At 40.7% G+C, this 23960-nt stretch overlaps 1 protein-coding gene across 1 annotated transcript; it reads left to right on the top strand.

Moving 5' to 3' along the window:
* The first annotated feature begins 1899 nt into the window (after positions 1-1899).
* Positions 1900-7145, top strand: TEX55 (testis expressed 55). The gene is made up of 4 exons (XM_036744784.1): positions 1900-2162; positions 2952-3113; positions 4781-4843; positions 7071-7145. Exons 1-4 carry the CDS (start codon positions 1974-1976, stop codon positions 7104-7106), a joined length of 450 nt encoding a protein of 149 aa, XP_036600679.1. The 5' UTR covers positions 1900-1973; the 3' UTR covers positions 7107-7145.
* The last annotated feature ends 16815 nt before the right edge of the window (positions 7146-23960 follow it).

Genomic DNA, 23960 nt, shown 5'->3' with positions numbered 1-23960 from the left:
TTGACGTTCTCTGTGGATTCCAAGATCCAAAAAAACAAAAAATTTAACACCTGTTGGCCTGCATGATCTTTTGGCCTCTGAGAACTTAATTGGGCTCCTTCCTGGGTGATAGCTTAAAAGACCCTCACCAAAGCCTAGACAGAGCTAGCGTTCCATCTGTAGTGTCTTGGAGATTCCAAGGCTACCTTCATGCTTCAATGAGATATCAGCGGAATCCAACATAGGAATATTGAGAACGTTAAAAAGTCCCTCACTCCAACATCATCTTTTTGCGCTTGTCAATGTGTCTCCAACATAGAGAGTTCCCCTTAAAGTAAAGTGGCTTTATATTCCCATTTTAGAGATGAGAGAATAGAGCCTCGGAAGGGAGAGAATTATGCAGTCACCTGACAACAGAGTTAGGACCAGAATTTGGGTTTTTGAGAGTGAACACCCAAGATTCACATGGGGGGGGAGGCTGTCTGGACAATGATTCCGTGAAAAAAGTAGCTTCCGCCTAACCCTAGGGGAAACTTTGATTCAGTCCAATATCAAGTAGCTTGAGCCGAAATTGACTAAGAGGAAGCGGCTTCTTTGTTGGTCATTAGGTCACACGATATGCCACTGCTCTCAACCCTCCTCTCCCTATTTCCTATCTGAAAGTCAGTCAATCAATGATATATACCCTGAAGATGAAAAAAAAACGGGGGGGGGGAGAAGTAAGAAAATTACCGTTACTGTGAGCACAGTAAAAAGAACACTGGCTCAGGAGTTCACCTGCCACTTCTGCTACTTGCTACCTATGTAAGTGATTTGACTAAGATTCAGTTTCTTTATCTGTAAAATGGGGATTGAACTAGAATGTTTCTAAATTTGTACCTTCCAGCCCTTTGTCTATAAGCCAGGAACAGCCCTCTTTCCCTTCTTTGATTCATTAAGCTGAGTGGTATGCCGCAAGGGAAATCATTCCAAAGGTTCTGGGAAAAAAAAATGCATCTGTTCTCCTTTTCTCATACTCCTCAGACTCAGAGGTCCCTTAATTCTCAAATTTCCTAAAACTGCCCAAATAAACTGGATCTCTCACTCCTCTAACTTCTCATATCACTTTGATGGACCCCTTTGACCCTACCATAAATTATCAAGTATACCTGTTTGCAGTGGCTAAGCCAACCTGTTGACTCCAACCTAAACAGGGTGTGCTAACCAAGATAAACAAGGCAAGCTAAGAGGTACGGTGGATAGAGAACTAGAAAGTCGGGAAGACCTGAATATAAATGCCGTCTCACACTTCCACAAGCTGTTTGACCCAATGCATGTCACTTGATCTCTCTGTTGCCTGCTTCCTCATCTGTAAAAAACCATCTTCTTCTCGGGTTTATGTGAGGATGAATGAGATATTTGTAAAGTGCTTTGGACACCTTAAAAGTGTTAGATAAATGCTAGCTAGCTAATCTATAAGGTCCTTGAAGGCAACGGCTGTCAATTTACATCTTTGCAGTCCCAACACTTAATAATAAATGTTAATAGTAAATTCTGGGCCCATTTCCAGAGATCACCTTATATTCACGAGAGAAACAGAAGGAGTGGGTTGTTAGATGGTTGGGATATAAGCTCAATAAAAAGGCAAAGCAAACGCAGGTTGCCTTGCTAACGACCACTACAGTGATGGGGTGGGTGGATTCCTCCAAAGAACACTTCCTCAACTATTTCTGTGAGAGTCCAGGAGAGGGTCTCTTGGCAGAGAACGAGGGTCCCATAGCAGATGCTCGGTGTAACTTCCGGCCTGGGAGGAGGGAGCACGGGGGAGGGCCCTGGGGGGTGCTCTTCCCAGTAGCGCCAGCTCCAACGGGGACAAAGCAATAAAGACCAGGTGACGCAAAGGTGTGCACGACAACCACAGGCCTCCCGGCACCTGGCCCCAGTGTGGTCCCAGAGACAAACTAGGTCGGCTGCGTCCAGAGGGGTAGGCATGAGTTTTGGGGTCAACATAAAAGATGGAGGTCTCATCAGAAACGAAGGCACTGGACCCAATCTCACTCAGTCCTGAAGGAAAATTGCAAATCGAAGAGCCCAACATTAATTTTGGCAACTTCAACTTCGAAGGAGGAGAACTGGACGCAGTCAGCCACCATGACAGTACTACAAGCATTCCGTCGAGCCTCGCCTCTCAAATAGAGTGCAAGGTAAAAAGGAGGTGATGGCCCCGCCCCCTCACTTCCGGAAAGCTGCGAGGGAGGGGGAAGAGTGTGGCAGAATAAAGCCGTCTTTTTTCCCACGTGACCCTCTATTTGACAGCCCCGCCCCTTCTCTTTCCCCACCCGCTCCGATCTGGTGTAGAAAAGGAGGTCGGAAGCTTCCTGTCTCTGCTTGGATTGGGGGGGAGGTGTGGAGGTGGCCTTCAGGATAGTTTGGAAGGGGTGGGAAAGAAACGGAGACAGAAGGGTCTTTAAAGTCTCTCCCTGGGCCTGCAAGCTTTTTAACGGTGGGCAAGTCCCTTCAGCTCTCTGAGCCTCATTTGATGCCTATTTCTCCTTGCATTTTGAGACAAAATAATTTATTCTAGGGTGCCCTTGGGCAAACTTGGGGCGGAGGGAGCCGAGGGAGTTATGAAATTATTGGACCCTTTTCAGCAGTAATTCACCGCTCTTTTACACTATTGAGGAAGTGAAGCTGGGTGGTATAGTGGAAAGAGTGCTGGATTTGGAGTAGGGAGACCTGGGTTTGAATGCTGACTTCAATAAAGAAGGAAGAAAGTGTGCTAGCTCATTGTAACCATCCAGGACAGACTTGGTTCTTCACCTAACTGAAGTTGAGTTGTCTCTCTTGGAAATCTTGGTTTTCAGCAACAAATATTTAGTATTTTTAAACGGTTCTTCATCTTAGGCTGCCTCATGCACTGTTTCCCACCATTTTAAATGTTCTTGCAATTTGGAGACTTCCTGAACAGATCATTTTTAAAATTTACATTGCAGCTAGATAGTCTTCCACAGTCTTTACAAGATGTGACTTTGGGTGATAATGAAGTTTTGGAATCAAGTTGCCAGCAATCATCAAATGCTACTTTGCTGTCTCAAGATCCTTTTGAAGTAGCTGAGAGATACTTGGAGAAGCACAACATTATGCAAATATTCCAGGTGAACCTCTCCCTATTCTTCATCAACTGATTTCCATACTAACTTAAATAGAATAAGTTTTTACCGGCTGGTTGTATGTATCACAAATTTTAAGTCACAGTTCATTAGGGTTATTGAACACCTGTTGAGGTTGAAGGTAATATGCTAGCCTGAGGATCCAAAGAGTGTAATCCCTACTATCAAGTCATGGTCTAATTGGGATAATTAACAATACTAGGTAGTAAATGATTGTGTTAAATGAATGGGATGTAAGCAATTTAGATCACCTATGGGCTGAAATACTGGGGAAGAACATTTAGGACTTAGTCTATAATTTGAATTAAAAGATGGATAGGATTTATTATTTTAAAATTATAGAGGAGGAGGAAGGGCATTCTAGACAGGGACAGTACTACAGACAAGTAGTTCAACATTCAGTTCAACATTCAACAATCAGTTGAATGACCACCTTGTAATCTACATTCTTTTGGACGAAAAATGTGTTTAAAGGTTACTTTTTTGTTGAAATAATAAAAATTGTTGACTTTCAGGGTGTAGACCCAACTTTAATGGTGACATTCTTTAAGTAAAGTGGAATTACAAGACTGGATTCTCAACTTTTTAAATACTTTTGTTTTTTCCTCAACTTCTTTGTGATTAGTATACTTTCTATTAATGTTATTAATATATAACCTTTATTATGTACATGCAGTGCGTTTTATTTGAGGTTAGCATGGTTTGGTAAAGACCACTGGAAAAATAATATGGAGCATAGTAGTAGTATCTGACAATATTATCCAGAAGGTAAAGAATTTACTATCCCAATTGATATAAAGTATGAAAGGCTTTATTACCATCCCAATTGATATAAAGTATGAGAGGCTTTAAAATGCAACAATGAGAGGGAAAATCTCTATCTTAGAAATCTTTACATTAGTGGAATTTTCGCTCCTAGTTAGGGAAAAAACAAATGAACATTTCTTTAAAGTAGAACTCTCTTAGAATAGTCTTCACAGGAACTCATCTCCATAGTGTTCCTCAGTAGCTTAGTGAAGAAAGTCTCCCTTTATGGTCTGGCAGACCTCTGCTCTTTGATTCTAAAGGGAAAGAATCCTGTATTCATGAAGATAGCTAAGAGTGTGGGAAATTTCAAATTTCTCAAAAGGTCCTACATAAATCCAAATTTTAATGATCATTTTATGTAAAAGATGTCCCTTGCATCATCTTACAGAAGTTAAATTAGCATTTTATTTGTCTAGTCCCTCCCACCAGCTTCCAGGTTCTAATAAGGTAGTTCCTTTCAGGGAAGAAGTTGGTGATTAGGGTTTGGGGATGAGAGAATATGAGTTCTTGTGTCATGAGAAAGACCAGGAAGTGCTCCAGGAAACCAAGCAGACGAGACTGGCAACCAGAACAAAGGACAAATTCCCCCAGGGAACCTCCCACTAGTCTCTGAAAGGTAGCATAAGGGCCTGCATTGAAAAGCCTTTTTTTTAGGAAATGTTTTCTCCCTCACCTCAGAAATTAGGAAGTATATGTACTTACTTAGGGGAAGCATATTAATTTTTAAAAATCTGTTTGGATGTTTTTGGTTTAGTAGAAGAGAGAAGTAACCAAATGTACGCTGACTACATGAGCTTAGCTGAGGACTCTTAACATCAAGCTTTTATGTTCTCTTTCTCTCTTAGCGTCTCACTGAAAACTTAATATATGAACAGCCTGAAGATCCTTTGTATTTTTTGCTGTGGCAGGTATGAACTAGACCAAAAGGAAAATAGTACTTTATTTTTAGAGCCAGCTTCGCATCAACCAAGGATCTTAGAATCAAATATTGAGAGTAGAGAAGGGAAGGGGAAGATTTCATTAATGGAATGGAGAGAGTTTTTTAATTGAGGGTAAATGTATTCAGATGGAAGTGATAGAACTAGGAAGACTTAAAGAGGCAACATTGAGTAAAATGAAACAATTGGAAGGACTATATGAAGCAAGTTTATTTGCTGTCTCCAAAAAAAAGCACCAACCTAGCTTCAGTGCAGTGCAGTGGAAAGAATAATGGATTAGCAGTCAGGTAACCTACCAGGGTTGGGGAGCCTGTGGCCTCAAGGCCACATTTGGCCTTCCAGGTCCTCAAGTGCAGCCCTTTGACTGAATCCAAACTTCACAGAATCATTCCCCCCTTGATAAAAGGATTTGTGGCCTCAAGGCCCCGGATTTCCTACCCCTGACCTAAGCTCTAGGCTCAGTTCTGTCACTGATTAGTTCTGTGACTTTAAGCAAGTCAGTTAAATTTTTTTGAGCTTCAGTTTCCTTATCTGTAAAATGAAAAGATTTGACTAAATAATTCTTTGGATAAATGGTAGCCTTTTTGGGGAAGATAATGAATTCAGTCTTAAGTGTTTTAAACTTGAGGTGACAGCAGAATATCCATGTAAAAATCCATGAAGTTAGTAACTGAATCTCTTGGAAGAGATAAGACTTGAGGTAGAACTTCTAGGAAAAGAGTGTAGAAAGAGTATTCAGCTTTGTTGTTCAGTAATTTCAAACTCTCCATGACCCCATTTTGGTTTTTCTCGGCAAAGATACTAGAGTGATTTATCATTTCCTTCTCTAGCTCATTTTACAGATGAAGAAACAGGCAAAGTTAAATGACTTGCCTAGGGTCACTAGTACGTGTCTGAAGCCAAATTTGAAATCAGGAAAACCCACATCATTAATAATTAGCAAAAGTCAGGATTTGACTCTAGACCCAACATACTGTACCACACTATCTCAGAAGAGCTGGAACTTCCTGATAGGGTAGACGAAAGACTCATGTGAAAGAGAGCCCTCAATTATATCCTTTATGTCTGACTTCACTCCTGACTTCAGGCCTGGCACTCTATCCATTGTGCCATCTAAGTGCCCACTAGCTTATATTTAGAGCATGGGCATAGAACTTGGAGCTAGTAAAAAAAGAACCGAAATGGAGAACAGTATAAAATCATGAAAGCCAAGAAGAAGAGAAAGAGTCAAGAAATTCTAATGCACAGAAGTAAAGGTCCAAGGGGAAAAGTTAGACATGAACTGAGATAGGAAGGAAAGATAGGATTAGTGAAGACACAGAGATGTTTTGAGCTAAAAGTGAGAGAGACAGTTAAGGACAACCTGGCAATATTTTCCTTAAAGTAAGAAGCATGTTTATATATGTGTGTGTATGTATGTATTTTGATCTCTTAGACACTAATATGTCAACAGGAGATGAATGTAGAAGAATGGGGTGTACCTGCAATAGCTTTGTATAACCTGTGTGTGTGTGTGTATATATGTGTGTGTGTTTATCTGTATGGGCCCTGAATTGCTTTATACTTCTGCATAGTGATGGGGATCAATCTCTGCCAGAGAAACCATGAAACCAGCATCCACACCATCCTGAGTCACATGATCCAGGTTTAGTTTCCATGATGTAACCAACCTTTTACTCAAAATCAGTACACAAGAACATACTAAAATGGCAGCAGTGGTTCTCGAGATCAAAATGAGCTTTTTCAGCCTATGGTTATCAAAGATGATGTAGCAATCATAGGATCATAGATCTGGTACAGGAACTGGCACTGGAATGGACCATTAAAGGAAAAGCTGTAGCTCTTCTGAGACACTCCTGTAAACTGAGGCCCAGAAGGGTTAAGTAACTTGTTCAAGGTCACATCATTAATAATTAACAAAAGCCAGGATTTGACTCCAGACCCAACATTCTGTGCCACACTCTCAGAAGAGCTGGAACTTCCCGATATGGTAGACAAAAGACTTGTGTAAAAGAGAGCCCTCAATTATATCCTTTATCTCTTCATGTTCTATTTCTAGCTTTTCAGGGGATAGATACACCTGTGCACAGAAATAAGCATTTCAGCAGCCATAATCTAGTGGTAGTAGTAAGTTATTTAGTAATTAGAAGCAGAAAAAGAAAAAAGAAACTTGCTTTTTTTTCTTTTTTGTTCTTAGATTCAGGACATAATCAGAGAGAGGGATCGAAGATAAAGCCTGCAAATAAAGAAATTTCCTCGTTCTCAACCACCATCAGTCTGAGTCAAATTGACTTTTTTTTTATATCGACACAATTTCTCCATCTGGAAAACGAGTTTCAATAGCTAGCTACTGGCAGTTACTCTGCCTAAGTGGATCCTAAATTTTCATACTTGATTTGTAAAGGTTTCTTTGTAGAATGAATTATCTGGTTACACCATTATCTAAGGATATCCTGTACTTATTAGCACAAACTTTTCAGGACATACCTTTTTGTTCATGAATTGCCCCAGCCTAGGAAACCATCACCACGTGGCCACCCTACCGGTAAAGAGCCAGGCCATTCCTCAGTCAGACAGGGGACACATCTGCCCTTGGAATGGAACAGTGCTTAAAGCCTTTCCACATTGGCAGAACTGGCCAAAGTTTGTGCCTTATAGTCACAGCCAAAAAGACAAAGATCACCTCAGTGCCGTGGTGAGGAGGATTTATTGGAGAATTTGAACAAGAATCACATAGAATGAAAATTATAATAAATAACATTTATATAGGACCTACTGTGCTCCAGGTGCTATAGTAAGTACTTTACAATTATCTCATTTAATCCCTAGGAGAGAGCCCCAGGAGAGGTAGGTGTGCTATCATTATTTGATAAATGAGGAAACCAAGGCAAACAGGATTAAAGTGATTTGCCCAGGGCCACATAGCTATGACTGAGGCTGGATTTTGAAATTCAGTCCTTCTGACTCTAGGCCAGGTGTTCCACCCATGGTGCCACCTAGCTGCCCCAAAGTTGAAAAGGCATGAATGAGTTACAGCTTTAACCACTGAAGGGCGTGCTCACATCACTGAGATCAAAGATCCGTTCAACCTTCAGGTACTATTATTTACCTCCAAAAGATCTGTAGAATAATAATTATTTATATATATATATATATATATATATATATATATATACATACATACATATGCATACACACACACACACACACACACACACACACACACCCCAGAGAGGCTAAGAAAAGTTCTGTGCATGTACACACACATGTCTCATAACATAGAGTACATATGGAATTTTTTAGTCTGGATCTATGGTTTTATTGATGTAGGGAACTCCCATTATAGAAACTCCAATGATGCAGTTCTTCAGCTAATCTAGAACTTGAGTCTTAGAGCGCTGCCTGGGGCCCTGAGACACACAGGAAGTGACTTTCCTAGGATTACATAGCTACTATGTGCTAGAAACAGGACTTGAACCCAGATCTTCCTGATGCCGAGACTGGCCTTCTGCCCACTATGCCAATCTTCCTTTATTGTATTCATTATATAGTAGTAATAATGCTAGCTAACATTTGCATAGTGCTTTAAGTTTTGCCAAGCCCTTAACAAATATTGTGTCATTTGATCCTCACAACCACTCTGGGAGGAAGGTACTGTTATTATCCCCATTTTACAGATGGGGAAACTGAGGCAAACAGTGGTTAAGTGACTTGTCCAAGATTGCACAAATAATAAGTGTGTGAGGCGAAATTTGAACTTGGATCTTCCTGACTCCAGATCCAGCACTCAACCCATTACACCACCTAGAGTACTCTCTCTCTCTCTCTCTCCCCCCCCCTCCCTTCCCCGCCCTCTCCCCCCTCATTCCACCCCCTGAATATGTGTGTATATACATATGCACACACATATCTTGGAACAGACTCATGATTTGATAAGCACAGGGAATTCCCCCATGAGGAAAGTCCCTCCAGTCAATGCAGGTTGAGACACTACAACATGTATAGTCTTAGAGAATTCCCTGGAGAAGTTAAGTGACTCGCCCAGTGTCATACAACTGGTGTACATCAAAGGTAAACCTTGGACCTCAGCTTTCTTGAGTGAGGCCAGCTCTTTACTACGCCACATTCAGAGTGTGTGTGTGTGTGTGCGTGTGTGTGAGTGTACATATTCTATGTTCTTGATGACTTTGACTGGTTGCCAGGGCCAGCCTAGGAGTCTAGCTTATTTCAGAGAGGCTCATCACCAGGTTAGCCACAGGTGATGAATTTTTGGGCTGAGAAACTCTCAGAGCTCATCTATTAAAAATCAGTGTGAGAAGTATCTACACCAATGAAATCATGGATTCTTAAAAGTATAAACATTATATATTCCCAGACCTTACAGTCCTATATATGCATATATGTGTATGTATAACATGTCAAATATATCAGTCACTTCTGTCTCCTAATGGAAGAATGCTATTTCCATATTTCTCTAGGCCTTCTGTGTATTTGTACAGTTTTTTCATTAGCTGTGCAGGCTGTGGTGGTCTCAGATCATGATTCCATCCATCCCTAGCAATCATAGCCTTGATTCCATCCAACCTTAGCAATCTTAGCCTTCTAATTCTTAATGCTGAAGCAAAAGGCCAACTCTGTACACACCCATGGGAGAGGCAGTGTCACCTCATTACTTTTATCCCTTGAAGATCATGGTACCCTGTGTGCAGTGTTGTAACCAGTCCAACTGGTATTTAAAGGCAAAAAGTCTTCACTGGTATGAGACTGTGTGAGTATCTGTCCAGAAACCATGACTGATGATAATACTTCTGTGAGGTGAACTTTTTACTTAATTTCTCTCTGAACTTTAAGCAGACTTGGTTCTCAGCACTTCAGCTAACACCCTGGCAACACAACCTTTGAATGTGGCAGTATGAAATGGTAGAGCTACTTGGGTAGCACTGTACATTTTGGGGCATACTCAGCTCCTATTCCTGTATTCAGGAAACATTTGTCCTTCTCAGTTAGTCAGAGCACATGGAGTTACGAGATAAGACTCAGGTCAGTGCTATTAGCAGTGTGCAGATAGTAAAGAAAGATTGGTCCTTGTGAAATTTGTTGTCATTTTCTGGGTGTGGGGTTGTAAGGAGGTTGTCCCACTTGGTCACAAGCCCTACTGTGGATTAACTATCCTAGAGAGCGTTTGCCTAAGAGTTTATTTTCTTTGTGGACTGTCTAAAAGGAGAGGGAATAGTATCATCAGAATCAGCCCAAGTAAGCTTGGCTGTCAGTGTGACAGCGTCTATAGAGAGTGAAAGTTTGCCTTCAAATAGCCAATTTCAACAGGAGGAACTCTATCAAAAACAGAAAAGAAAGATGATGCCTTTGAGGCACATGTTGGAGAAAGAGGTGCTGTTCCTAACCCCCAAGCTGTTGATGCATATACCATGTATCTTGTAGATCTATGTATGTTGCTCCATCAGTCAATCAGCAAGCATTGATTAAATGCCTTCTATGTGCTAGGCAATGACAATGCAAAGACAAAAATGAAAGTCTCTTCCCTCAAGGGGCTTGCATTGTCTTTGAATGTAATGATAACCTGGGAGTGACCTAGAATGGAAAAGGATTCTGGGATGATGAATGTGAAGGGGCATTGCCTAGACATTCCTGAGCCTCTGGCAGGACTATATCCTTGACTTCCTGCTCCTAAGGTCTCCTCGCCACCATGCTTCAGCCCCTATTAGGAAAGTGAAGCTGGGATAAGCTAGGTTATCTTTCTATTCCTCTTCCTCCCCCTCAATTAAAGATTACTAAAAAATTTAATGAATGTGTACATTTTTTTCTTTCCTACTCAAAAATTCTTACCATTTGCCTTATCCTGTGAATATGTGATTTTGTGTCTTGTGTGTATGTGTGTGGGTGTATATGGCTGTGTACATGGAACCTATGTCCCAAAGCAGTGCTGAATTCACATAGAATTAACATAGTTCATATTTTGAATGCTTCTCAATAATCCTGTCTTTGACCAAAAAAAAAAAAACCCAAACCAAACCAAACTGAAAAACCAAAACTCTGTCACAGTTGGGCCTCAGAAGAGAAGAAAAAATGTACCTCCTTCTTTTCTTTAAGTAGCACCTGAGAGACAGAGAGAGAAAGAGAGAGACAGAGACCCTGTCAGTGGGCTGTCCCCCCCAGCCATTATCCAGGAAAGCAACTGCAATGGAGATGTGACCTGACATCATCTCAGGCCAGTAGGCACTAACAGGGAGGCGACCCTTCAAGCCAACGCGCCAAGTGATCTTAAGAAAGACAAGAATAAGCAAGGAAATAATTTTATTCCTTTCTAATCAATTTGCTTTCCCATTCAACACAAGGACTGTTCCAAAACTTCTTGTTTCTTCTCAAACATCCCACAACAGCCTCTCCTTCCATCCACTCAACTGGGCATCTCAACTCGTACTTCCCTGGGAAAGCTGAGGACATTCACCAAGAGCTCCCTGTCTCCCCTAATCACCATCTCATATTATTCAAATGCTTTCCATCACTGTCTCCTCCTTCACCCCTATCTCACATTCGTAAGTGGCCCTTCTCCTTGCCAAGGCAACCCTCTTAATAGGTATCCTGGATTCCATTCTCTGCCATCCCTAGGAAATTGCCCCCACAACTATTTCCACTCTCTCAAATATGCACATATTTTCCCCTATCCTTTAAAAAACCTTCATTTGATCTAACCATCCCCACTAGCTATTATTCCACATCTCCAACCCTTCTTCACAAAACCCTGAAGAAACCACTAGGTGCCTCCTCTTCTTCCCTTCTAACTCTCCTCTTCAATCTGAAATCCAACCTCATCAACTGAAATCGCTCTTTCCAAAGTTACCAATTATCTCTAAATTTCCAAATCTAATGGCCCTTTCACAGTCTTCATCCTTCTTGACCTCTCTTCAACCTTTGGACACTGTTCATCACTACTTTTGGAACCTTTCGTGAAACTAATCTCTTCTGGTTCTTCTACCTGTCTCACAACTCCTTCTCAGGATCTTTTCATGGAAATTTATCCAGGTCATATCTATTGACTGTAGATGTCTCCCAAGGCTCTGTCTTGGGCCGTCTTTTCTTCTCCTTCTCTACTACCTTTCATTAGCTCCCAGGGTTAAGTGACCTGCCCATGATCACACAGCTACTAAGTATCTGAGTACACATTTGAACTCATAAAGATAAGTCTTCTTGGGGCAGCTAGGTGGTGCAGTGAGTAGAGCACTAGCCCTGGAATCAGGAGGATCTGAGTTCAAATCTGACCTCACCCACTTGACACACTTACTAGCTGTGTGACCTTGGGCAAGTTACTTAACCCCAATTGCCCTGCCTCCCCCAGAAAAAGATAAGTCTTCTTGATTCCAAGCCCTGTACTCTATCCACTGTGCCACCTAGCTGCCCTGGAGGAATGAAATACTACTGTGCTATTAGAAACAATGCATATGGAGGCCATGTGGTACAGTAGAAAGGATTATAGTTTTGGAGTTAGGGAACTGAATTCAAATACTGCCACTATCAGTTCCTTCCTGTGTGACCTTAGACAAGTCATTTAATCTCTCTGGGCTTCAGTTTCTTCATCTATAAAATGAAGGGATTGAATTAAATGACCTCTAGGATCCCTTCCATCTCTAAATCCATAATCCTATAAAGAATTTAGAACATCGTGGAAAGACTTATTTGAACTGATGCAGAATGAAGCAAGCAGAACCAGGAAAGTGATAGCTCTAACATCTCTGTTGTGTGTAATCTGTGGCTAACTCCTCTGTATAATGCCTTGTAAAGCCAATCAGTAAGTGAAAGATCTTTCCTACCCATTGAATAGGCCTCTGGTGGGGCCAACAAAAGGAGGCCTGATTAGAGTGTGCCCCAGGCCCACACTCTTTTGCTAATTAAGCTGATGTAGGCATGAAGCCCTCAGGGCCCTAAAGTGAGTTGCTAAGCCCAGAGTATGTGCACTGAGTTCTAGTCAATCAGATGCTGGCTAGGACTGTATAAAAAGAGAGCCCAGAACTGAGAGCAGCAGAACTGAGAGTGATAGGATTCAGAAGCAGACATCAAGAGGACATTGAGGCAGCGAGAGCTACAGAAATCAGAAAGAGAAGGAGCAGGAACTTGGAGTCTAAAGAGCTGCAGAAGAGAGTGCTGAGCAGAGAGTTAGGATTCCAGAGCGATTGTTTACAGGAAGGCCCTAGCAGGGGGAAAGGATACAGGATGACTTGGCTCTTTGCTATAATATTGTGTTACAATTTCCTTGTTGCTACATTGATGTGGGCTTACTGGCTTTGTAATATTATTGCTACTATATGGAATCGGAATTACTGGTCCGGGGATTGAATTCTCTCATTTCTAAATAAATGTTCTACTTCTTCTGCCTTCTACCTAGAGAATTTCTTATACTTAGTGATTCTGAACCATTCAAGTATGTTCATGGTCATCCTTGAGGTCATGAATCTTGCCTTACTGTTATACCCCTATAACCCTAACCCCTACTTGGACCAGCAAGGTGGTTCCTCAGAACCCAGCTGCTACTTCTCTTCCTCTAGGTTCTAGGGATAACCCAGAATGTGGGGGTGAGGGGGAGGTATCTTTCTAATGTTATGGCCTACAGGCATGCCTTCCCTATTGATCATCAATTGATATCAATGTCACCCTTTCAGGAAAGACTTTACTAATTTACTAGTGTGGTCTAATTAGAATACTTGAGATAAAATATTTTCCCAAATATGATGATGTCAATTGCCTAAGCCTTTAGTCCCCTGAGCCAATCAAGTCCCAAGAATAGTCTCAATACCTTTTAAAACTAGTCTGGCCTCCATGCACTATGGGTGCATAGGTTAAGCTATTGCTTCCACCACAGTACATAGGTATACATGCCTGTATTTGTGTGTGTGTGTGTGCATCAGCTCCACAGATATTCTATCCAACCCATAGTGTGGACAACAGATATTCTTTATCATCTGGTTTTTCTTACAGAGATAGTCAGGCTCTGCTCCTAGGTGAGTATAGGTTTCACGTTGTATGCTTTTAAGTGTTCTGGGACTTGATGAAGATAGCACAATGTGATCCGCAAATAACAGCATCTAGGATACCTTGCCAGATGTAGGGAATTCCTCTTCTCTTTAGACTCTACACTGGATGTAATCCATCATAGTAGCAAACAATGATCTGGCATATGCCATTTTGTACCTTGTATATTTTATATTGACAATCAAGGAATCATTAAACAAAATTTTCTGTGTTGTTAAATCTTTCAAGCAACTGTATATGATTTTGACAAATGCACTGGAGATACCTTATTCAGAAGAGAAGCTTTAAGCTGGTGTTTTGCTCTTCTGTATCAAGTGGTTTTTAATAGATAAGAAGTAGTAAGTAGAGTGATATCTAGTGGTATTCACTATGTCTTTCGTAAATTGTGTGTAAGGTTTGGTCTGCTGTAGGATATCATTGGAGAAAGGTTGCTGGTTCCTCTCTCAAACCTTCATTAAAGATGCTCTCAATTCATGTGTAGAATATTCTTGTAAAAATTTTTGAGAGTTGAAAAAGTAGGAATATGGGCCTGTTGCTATTGATATCCTGTCAGTTGCTCTTTTTTTTGGGGGGGGGAGGTTCCTAGGGGGCCAGAGGAGTAATAATAAGAGCCAAAATTTTTCCAAGCCTTTGGTATCCTCATCTCTTTTAGATATCTATCTTTGTTTCATGGGTTCCCATGTCAAAAGAATTCATCATCAAATGACCAACCTACTTTCTAGGAGTCCTACCATACTTAGTTGGGCTGGGCAGTGGAAAAAAGACTTGGTCTGTTTCCAGGAGCATGTGCAAACCTGCTAGATCCTGCACTCCCTTTTTCATAGTATTGAAAACCAAGGATCACTGCCACTCTACAATGAGGTGTGAGGGTAGATGTTTGTATATAATTTGATATTTTAAAAAATAATTTCCTCTTTCAGTTGTCTAACAAGTCTTTTTTTTTAGTTTTCCCATGAATATCTTTTATTTATTGCATCATTATTTATTATTTGGTTTTATTGAATTGTGGTATCTAAGTTTAGTGTACAAAGTCTCTGCTTTTCTATATTTCCTTGTGCATTTGTACTAGGCCATAGGATTCATTTTTACTTAAGATCTGTGAATGTTTGAAAAAAGATATATCTTTTGCTTTTTTATTTATCTACTTTTTTTTATTTCTCTATTTTTATTAGCTCTAGTTTAAAGCTCTTTTTCTCTTTGTGACTTTTAAAAAATATATTTCTGACAAATTTATCTTATCAAATGTGGGGTGTGAAAATGTCCCATTATTAAATATCCTGATTAGTATGAATAATGAATCTCATGAAGTGGTTATAGTATTTGAATTTTCATTGGATTTCTTTAAACTATAACTAATTACCATATACATATAAATATATATTACATATAATTATAACTTCAAAAAGTACAAATTCAAATAATGCAACCACTTCAAGGGATTCATTGGTCACACTAGCAGAACCTAGCTGTGTCATTTTTTTTTCCTTGTCAGAAGCCTGTGAGATTTTCCTATATGGATTTTGCTGTATGAGATGTACAATTATTATATGTGTATGTATATGAGAATGATATATTCTCACTTAGTAGAGAGCCTTTTAGCATGATATAATGTCCTTTTCTTGCCTCTTTAATATTTTCCAGTCTAAATTCAATCTTGTCTGAAATCATTAATGCCCCTGTCACTTTTTCTGATTTGAGAGGGGCATGATCAGTTTGAGACCAGTTTCTTGCTTTGAATCTCTTTATACTTCCTTGGATTGAAAGTGATTTATAAGCAAGATATTATTGGACTCTGCTTTTTGTTGTTGTTTTTGTTTGTTTGGAGGGGGGGAGGTGAGGCAATCAGGGGTTAAGTGACTTGCCCAAGGTCACACAGCTCGTAAGTGTCAAGTGTCTGAAGCCAAATTTGAACTCAGGTCCTTCTGATTCCAGGGCCTTTCACTGCACCACCTAGCTGCCCCTTGGACTCTGCTTTTTAATCCACGCTTTGACTGTTTTACATTTAATGTTAAAATTGTTAGGTTTATCTTTCTTTCAGTCATTCTATTGGAAAGGGAACCACACTTTCTTATTTGTATAAGAAATTTAGAAAATAAACTTCTTAGATCAAGGACTATTTCATTTTTTTGGTCTTTCTATCCCTAGCACTTAGAATGATATTGGTACCTAAGCAACACAAATAAAAGCTTGTTGAATTAAATTATTTCTATTATTAATCTAAATTTAACAGAACTGAATAACGTCACTGTTCATCTGTCATGAATTAATAAAAATGTAGGTTACTTTAAATTGGACTTCACTTTGCTCAAATAAGACCTCACTTTGAGATAAATTACTCTGCCCTTCCTTTGTGTGTGGTCTTGTTGTTTGTTGTTCCTTTTGTTTTTGGGGGGAAACAAATCCTTTTAATGGCACTTTAGCCAATAGAGAATTGGGAAGAGTTAGCACATTTTGTAGTTAGTGATTGTTTTATCTTGCTATATGAAGTACAAATTGTTTAAAATAATTATCTGTTTTTACTAGAAAGCTTAGTTCTTGTTTAAAGACTTCCTTGAAATGGCCATATCTCCCCAAAGTCTGTTTGTTTCTTTTATATCCATCTCCGGGCATCGTAGGACATACTGAATTTTGCTAATTATACAACTCTAGGTTTAAGAGCCATACTTTAAAATTTCATAGATACTGTGTTTCAATTTCAGCAGGAGTACATTTTTTAAAAGTTTTATTGATATATTTTGTTTTTGTATCATCTAATAGCTCCAAAGTATCTTCCCTCACTCTCCTGGTGGGTTATTCCTTACATCAAAGAATAAAAAAGCAAATAGTCCAGCAAAACTAACCAGAACATCAATCAAGCCTGACTCTATATGCAATGTTCCTACACAGTCATGATTGAAGAGAAAAATCATTTTGGAGTCAGGTGGGAGGATGTCACCATCCTTGTCCTTGTCACCATCAGCAACAACTGTTGACCAACTGCCACCCACAGTCTAAGAGCACTGGGAGTGGCAGCATCTCCTAGACCACCCTCACAACCATCATTGGAGGAAACACTGCCTTGTGTTGGCAAGGGGCCAGCCATCCCCATCAATTGCTAACCAGCTGCCGCAGACAGGGCAGGCAAGCCAGGCTAGCTTAAGCAACTAGGTGAGGGTGAGATAGGAGGCAGAATGTTCCAGGCAACTCAAACTGTAGAGGGAGAAATGAACTCAGGGGTGTAGAAATCCCAAACCAAAATTCCCAAGGCAAGGCCGCCTGGAATGAATTCGCGGACCCAAGCATTCTTTTAAGTCAAGGAGGCAAAGATTTATTACACTTTAAGTAAATAAAGTGAGCAAGAGTTCTTAGGGAACCTGCAACCATACAGGGCTACAGGGAAAGTTTAAGTACAAGATTTAGGGATGAAACCTGTCAATCAGATGTGTTGGGGTGGGATTAGGGAGTGGTCAGGGCGTGATTGGGGCAGGGGGGATGGGGTCAGTTCTTAAAGGAACATGCACTTTTTGTATCTACTGCGCAGGTATCTTACCCAGAGTTCACTGGGAAATAGCCCAAAGGTGGGCTAGGAGGAGGTGTGGTTTTGCCTGAGAAACATCACTAAGTCACCAGTTCAGGACTAGCTGGAGATACTGGCTAGGTTCCATCAAGTGCCTTGTTAGTCAAGATTAATGTAAGGGAGTATACATTTGAACAATGTCTAGGATACATGTTAGACTCAGTATATGGTCAGTTATCAATACCTGGGAATCAAACTATAATTGAGCATAGCTGATTACTAGAAGCAGAGATAATTTGGGGGCACACTGCCCTTTAGCTAGAGAGGCTGCCTGGGAGAGAATATGTTTGAGAACTAGATGTGTTCTGAAATTGGAATTCTGCCATAGGCACAGGCACCCAAGCAGAGGCTAAGGGGAAATGTGATGTTAGAATTAGGGTCCAAGCACAAGCACCCCAATCAAAACCACCACCACTCCTCATTCTTTGACCACCATCTCCCCCTCAGATCCTGATGGAGACAGCCTGGCTCCCTGAACCCAAGAGCCTTGGGAATAGCTATCCTTCTGGCTGAGTCCCCTCAAACATCATCCTGGAGCAGGATTTGGAGAGATGCAGCCTGGTAACTGCTCTTACAAGTGCTCCAGTTGCAGCTACTGAAAACCCAGAAGAGAAAGTTTTTGCAGCCAAAGCCTTTGGCACCATCAAATGGTTTGTCCTCAGAAACTAATCAGTAGAAATGACATTAGAGAAGTTGTATTAACATCTGCTTTGCCTCTGCACCCCAAGGTCCATGGGATCTTTCTGTCTGCCTTGCAGCTAGGGCCTTCCAAATGTGTTATCTTCTCCATTAGAATGTGAGCTTCTTGAGGGCAGGGACCTTCTTATTTTTCTATTTGTATGCCTAGAGTCCAGCACTGTGTTTTGCACATAATAAGTGTTTAACAAATACTTTACTTATTCATTCATTCTATACCCATAGTCCCTCACCTCTGCAAAGAAGGGAAGGAGGTGCATCCTAGTATCTTCTTCATGGCCAAGCCTGGGTTATTTTAATGTCACAATTTTAATTGTTTTGTTGTCCTTTCTAATTCCATTGTTGTAGCATTATGCACATTATTTTCCTCTTTCTGTGTACTTCACTTTGCACCACTTCATTCATGTCTTTCTATGTTTCTCTATATTCATTATGTATTTGTTTTTTGTTGTAATATTCTATTACATTCATGTCCCACAATTTGCTTAGCTACTTTCCTTTGTTTCTAGCTCTTTACTACTACAAAAGTCCTGCTATAAGTATATCGATGTCTATGGAATCTTTCTCTTTACCATTGATCTCCTATATGCCTAGCAGCGGGATCTCTGGGACACAGGGTGTGGGTAATGTAGATGATTTCTTAGCTTAATTCCAAATTGATTTCCTGAGTGGTTGGTAACAACTTACCCTCCTCAGACCTCACATAGCATTGTCCTGCACCTCCCTAGTGAACTTAACCATGTAATATTGTGTGTTATGATGATTTACATAGATAGATCTTATTCCCCCTACAGAATTTTAAGTTCCTTAAGGGTAAAAAACAACAAAAACCATGTATTTATAACTCCACCAGTACCTTGATCTACACACAACAGAAACTTAATAAATGTTTGTAGATTTTTAAGCCCAATGACCATAATATATGACCAATAAACATATATTAAACACCATGTGCCGGTGCTGTGCTAGACACTGGGAATACAAATGCAAAATATTAAACAATCCTTACTCTTAAGAGCTTCTGGTCTAATTGTGGGAAGGGGGTGGAGTGGGAAGACTGGAAATACATATGTAAGAACCTAAATGTAGCAATATTCAACTTACTTTCTCAACCCACACATGCACTGGCAGATCAGGTCTCCAAAGGGCAGCTATATCTCCCCCTCATGGTTCTAGAGGTAACCCTAAGGGATTGTGGGATTTTCTCCAAGTCTGTTGACCCAAGTTCCCATTCTAACATGTTTACTCCAACATCAGTTGCCAGGGATTAATGCCCCAATATCATTTAACCCATTTATATACAATATAGACTAAAAAGATATAAAAAGAACAGAAGTATAAACAGGTCCCCCCAAAGTGGGGGCATAGCTTCCCTTCTACTACTTCAGATCCTGGAGAGAATGGGCTCAGACTTAAAGCAGTTACTATCAAGCATTTGTGCTACAAAATTCTCTTCTGAATTGGGCATAGTCAATGGATAGAATTGCTCCCTGGCTTGGAAGACATGGTGTCCTGGCTACTGGGTCGGGTCACTGCTAAGCTAAATCTTACAGGTTAGTCCTCTAAGCTTTGGCTGTTGGAAAACTCTGTTAGCTCTTCTGACCTTTCAAAGCTCATAATGTCATTCTATCTCCAATCTTCCTTCACCTAAAAACCAAGAAAAAAATAAATACAACACAGCCAGAAGCAACAACAGGGCCATGCATCCTCAAGCATATCATCCTGAGACGGGAGAGTAGGCTGCTGGCACTATCCCTTCCTCGCTTCCCCTACCAGATACTTAGAACAAGTCTTTCCTTGATTACCACCAAAAGAAAGAGGTGAGTCATCCAGTTTTTGTATGCACATTCAATTCTGCCTCAGAAGACAATCAAAAGACTTGTCTTCACCACCCAGTAATCAGACAGGAGGAGGTAGTCATGGGATACCTATTTGTGCTCTGAAGTGGAGAGCTGGGTCCCTCTTCTACATGTCATCACAGATTTTGGGAAATAGGAAACATCCACATAGACCCCTGCTTATGCTTCTAGGACTATGCCCTCATTGACCAGTCCCCAAAATGTACAAAACTAATATAAAGAAATTAAAAGAAATACTAGGTAGCTAAATATAAGGTATGTAGGGGTGGCAAGCACCAACAGGAAAGCCTTCATCTGCAAGGCAATACTTGAGCTTTGCTTTAAAGGAACAGAAGGATTATATGAGGTGTGGGTGAGGACCAAGTATATTCTAGGCATGGGAGAAAACCAGAGCAAAGGAACAGAGATAGGAATCAGGGGTGAGCCAACTTTCATTTATACTTTAGAAATCAACAAATGGTGGAAATCAGATTTTGTTGATTGTCTAGATGAGTGGTATCAAACTCAAATAGAAATGGATCCCTCCCTATAAAAATTGACTTGAAAAACTACAAATTAACATTATCTATGTTGTATTATATTTTTATTCATTTTGTTAAACATTTCCCAATAACATTTTAATATGGTTTGCACTGGGGAGTTTTGCATATCACGATTGGCTGTGAATTTGACACTTCTGGTCTAGACTTAGGAAAGTGATGGAGAAAAAAATGTTAATAGCATAGATTAAACTTAAAAGTGTGTCAGTATATATTTTCTTCCTTCTGAGAGCCAGTGGTTAAGCATTTATCAGCACACACACCCCTGATGTGGAACACAGAGTAGGCTACTTTGGCTTGATTTTAGAGTATGAGAAAGGGAATAATGTATAAGAAAGTCAAGAAGATCAGCTGGGGCCAGGTTGTGAAGGGCTTTAAAAGTTAAACAGAGAAGTCTGTATTTTGTCTTAGAGATAACAGGAGTTGCTGGAATTTCTTGAGTCAACGTGAAATGGTAAGATCTGTGCTTAAGAAGAACCACTTGCACTTTATGTGGACAATATACTTGAGTAAGGAAAATCAATTAGTGAGCTGTTATGATCATCTAGGCAAGAGGTCACAAGGGTCTGAGCTAAAGTGGGGACTGTGTGAGTAGAGAGAGAACAAATGCTAGAGATGTGATAGAAATAAAATTAAAATCTGATAAAGCATAAGAACAGCTTGGCAAAGGCCACAGACCTTCCTGCAGAGTCAGACTTAGATTGAACTCCTGCTCCTGGCACCTACTGACTCTGTGACCCTGAACAAATCATTTAACCTCTTAGGTAACTCTTTAAGATTATAAATGGCAGAAGAGTTGCTGATCAGCATCAGTGGAGAGAATTTCCTCACTGGGAGTTCTTTCTGCTAATGAAATCACAGGTTTGGACTCACCCCCACCAGCACCACAAAGTGTGAAAAGGAGTATAAAGTCCTAAGAGATTGCAATTGTTTGTGACCCATTACCCAAGTCCTTAACATCTGGTTTTACATAGATCAGATTCAATCTTGGCTAATGGCCCCCAAATCATATCATTTTGGTTCATTTTGTTTCTACCCAGAGTTTTCTCTGGGACTCTTAGAAAATGTCATGAGGTGAGAGTCCTCATTTCCCATGAAGGCTCTCTAAGTTACAATACAGATGAGATATAAGACAGCCTTGATTTTGCCACACAGAAAATTTAAAATATCATAAAGGACTCACACTATCCCATACCAGTTTCAACAATTCTCTTTTTCTGTGAGTTTCATATCCCCCAAACCCAATGGACCCATACAGCCCTCTAGCCTTACAGAAGTAAATGTTTAGACCCTCCTCAGAAGTAAAACAAACTTGAAGTTGCTAAAGAAGGACACCTGCCTTGCTCTAACCCTATTCTTTCCAGAAACCCATACTCCAGCCCTATGGGTTTGAACTCACCTTGGAGGGGAATGATCTTGGGGTTGCTGGAGAGGCAACTCCCTTTTCCATCAGATCTGCACTATCTGCATAACTCATATAAGTATGAAAAAATCAAGGTTTTGGTGGGAGGTTGTCAACTTTATCATGGCTCAGTCTCCAACTGCTTGTAGCTCTACGGCTGCAAGCTAGATCCTCATTCCAGTAACTAATGATACATTGTCAAAAGGGTCAGGAACTCTCATTATTAGGCCATGTGATTCCTCCTTCCACAGCAGCCATCTCATGGTATGAAAGTTTACATCACTGCTCTTCTGTAGCTAGGACCATGGATTTGAAGCTCAGGAACTCTTCTGGGGCTATGTGATCAAGAGACCTTACTTACCATTACTTCTCCCAGATACCCCTTAGACTGGAAAGGGTAAGAGCATGTTCCTCATGGTAGACTGGAAAAGGACTCAGGTTCAAATCTTGTCTCTGATGTTCACTACCTACTTGACCTTGGTCAAGCCACCTCCTGGCCCTCAATTTCCTCATCTGTAAAAATGAGGGGTTGGACACCAGGCATGGTGATACATACTTATAATTACGGCTGCTGAGGAGGCTGAGACTACAAGGTCTCTTGAACTGGGGAAGAGTGAGATGCAGTGGCCTATACTGATCAGGTGTCCACACTAAGTACACCATTAGTGTTTTGAGGCCGCAGATTGCCTGCAGAAGGGTGAACTGGGCAAGGTCAGAAATGGAGCAGGGCAAAGCTCCTATACCAGCCATTAGTGGGATTAGACCCATGAGTAGTAGCACCTGTACTTCCAGCCTCTGCAAGATGACAAGACATGGTCTTTAAAAAAAAAGTTTTAAAAATGAGGGAGCTGGAATAAGATGCCTCTGAAGTACCTTTCAACATTAGGTCTGTGATCCTAGTAACAGCTTCTATGAGTGGCTCCAGGGGGATAATTGTGTTTATGGCTAGGCTTTCTCCACCCTACTTCCCAAGAAACATCCGGGTCTCCTCTTAGGTCTGGTTTCTGAACTATGCCCAACTCTCTGTCTCTGGACTTTTCCAAAAAGGGCCTTCTCTGCAATGAAGATTCCCTTTTACAGATGTAACACAAGGGAATAACTTTGGTTCACTCTAGCCATGGTCAATAATTCTTCCCCAACAGCTGAGACTCACTTACCAGTCCTCAAGGTCCAAGAAATGTCCTTAATTCTCTCAAGGAGGTGTCATGGGGCATGACCATACCCTCTGTAGGAAGATGCATCTTCCTAGGATATTGTCAAATTGATCTGGGAACTCTTTGGGTCAATCATCATGTGCATATCTTGTACCTTCTAGACTATAAGCTCTTCGACGGCAAGGTCTATGCCTTATCATATCTCCCCCAGCATCTAGCACAATCAATCCATTAATAAGCAAACATTTATGGAGTGCTTACATGTACCAGGCACTAAGCTAAGCACTGTGGATACAAGTACAAAAAGGAAATAAAATCCCTGCCCTCAAGGAGCTCTCAATCCAGTGGAGACAGACAGCACACAAAAGGAAGCTGTAAAGGGGACAGGAAAAGGGAAAGTACCCAGTACAGGGACATAATAGAGAAATCCAAAGGAGAATAGTGGGGTGGTAATGAAGAAGTACTTTGCACAGCTAAATTCAATGGACACATCAACACATCGATGTCATGTATCAGTCCCCTGCCTTATGAATTCTCATGTCTTAGGTTAATGACCTCATAGTGACTTACATGCAATAGATACCCAGTAAGTAGATAATTAAGTGACACCATATATTGTGGTCCCCATGTTTGTTAGCCCATATTCTCTCTCTGCTCCCAGAACCCCTTTATTGGGGGAGGGGTCCCCTTCCCGTTCTCCTCAGTATTTGCTTAAGAGAGACAGGCTTGAATGGTGCTCATGCCTTTGACCATAGCAGATTTCAGCTACAGAGTATAAAATGGAGATCATCATTCAGAGGAATAGAAGATAGATGAACATGCAAGTCAACCAGTCATTG

This window comes from Trichosurus vulpecula, chromosome 2 (assembly GCF_011100635.1).
Source record: "Trichosurus vulpecula isolate mTriVul1 chromosome 2, mTriVul1.pri, whole genome shotgun sequence".
NCBI lineage: Eukaryota > Metazoa > Chordata > Mammalia > Diprotodontia > Phalangeridae > Trichosurus > Trichosurus vulpecula.
Note: the sequence above shows the minus strand (reverse complement) of the source record. Positions and strands in the feature narration are given on the sequence as shown.

Bases quoted from the DNA above. Each gene is read 5' to 3' on its own strand.
- TEX55 (XM_036744784.1), top strand. From the start codon at position 1,974: ATGGAGGTCTCATCAGAAACGAAGGCACTGGACCCAATCTCACTCAGT. The intron at 2,163-2,951 runs GTAAAAAGGAGG...TTTACATTGCAG, and splicing joins CCTCTCAAATAGAGTGCAAG to CTAGATAGTCTTCCACAGTC. The intron at 4,844-7,070 runs GTATGAACTAGA...TTTTGTTCTTAG, and splicing joins TGTATTTTTTGCTGTGGCAG to ATTCAGGACATAATCAGAGA.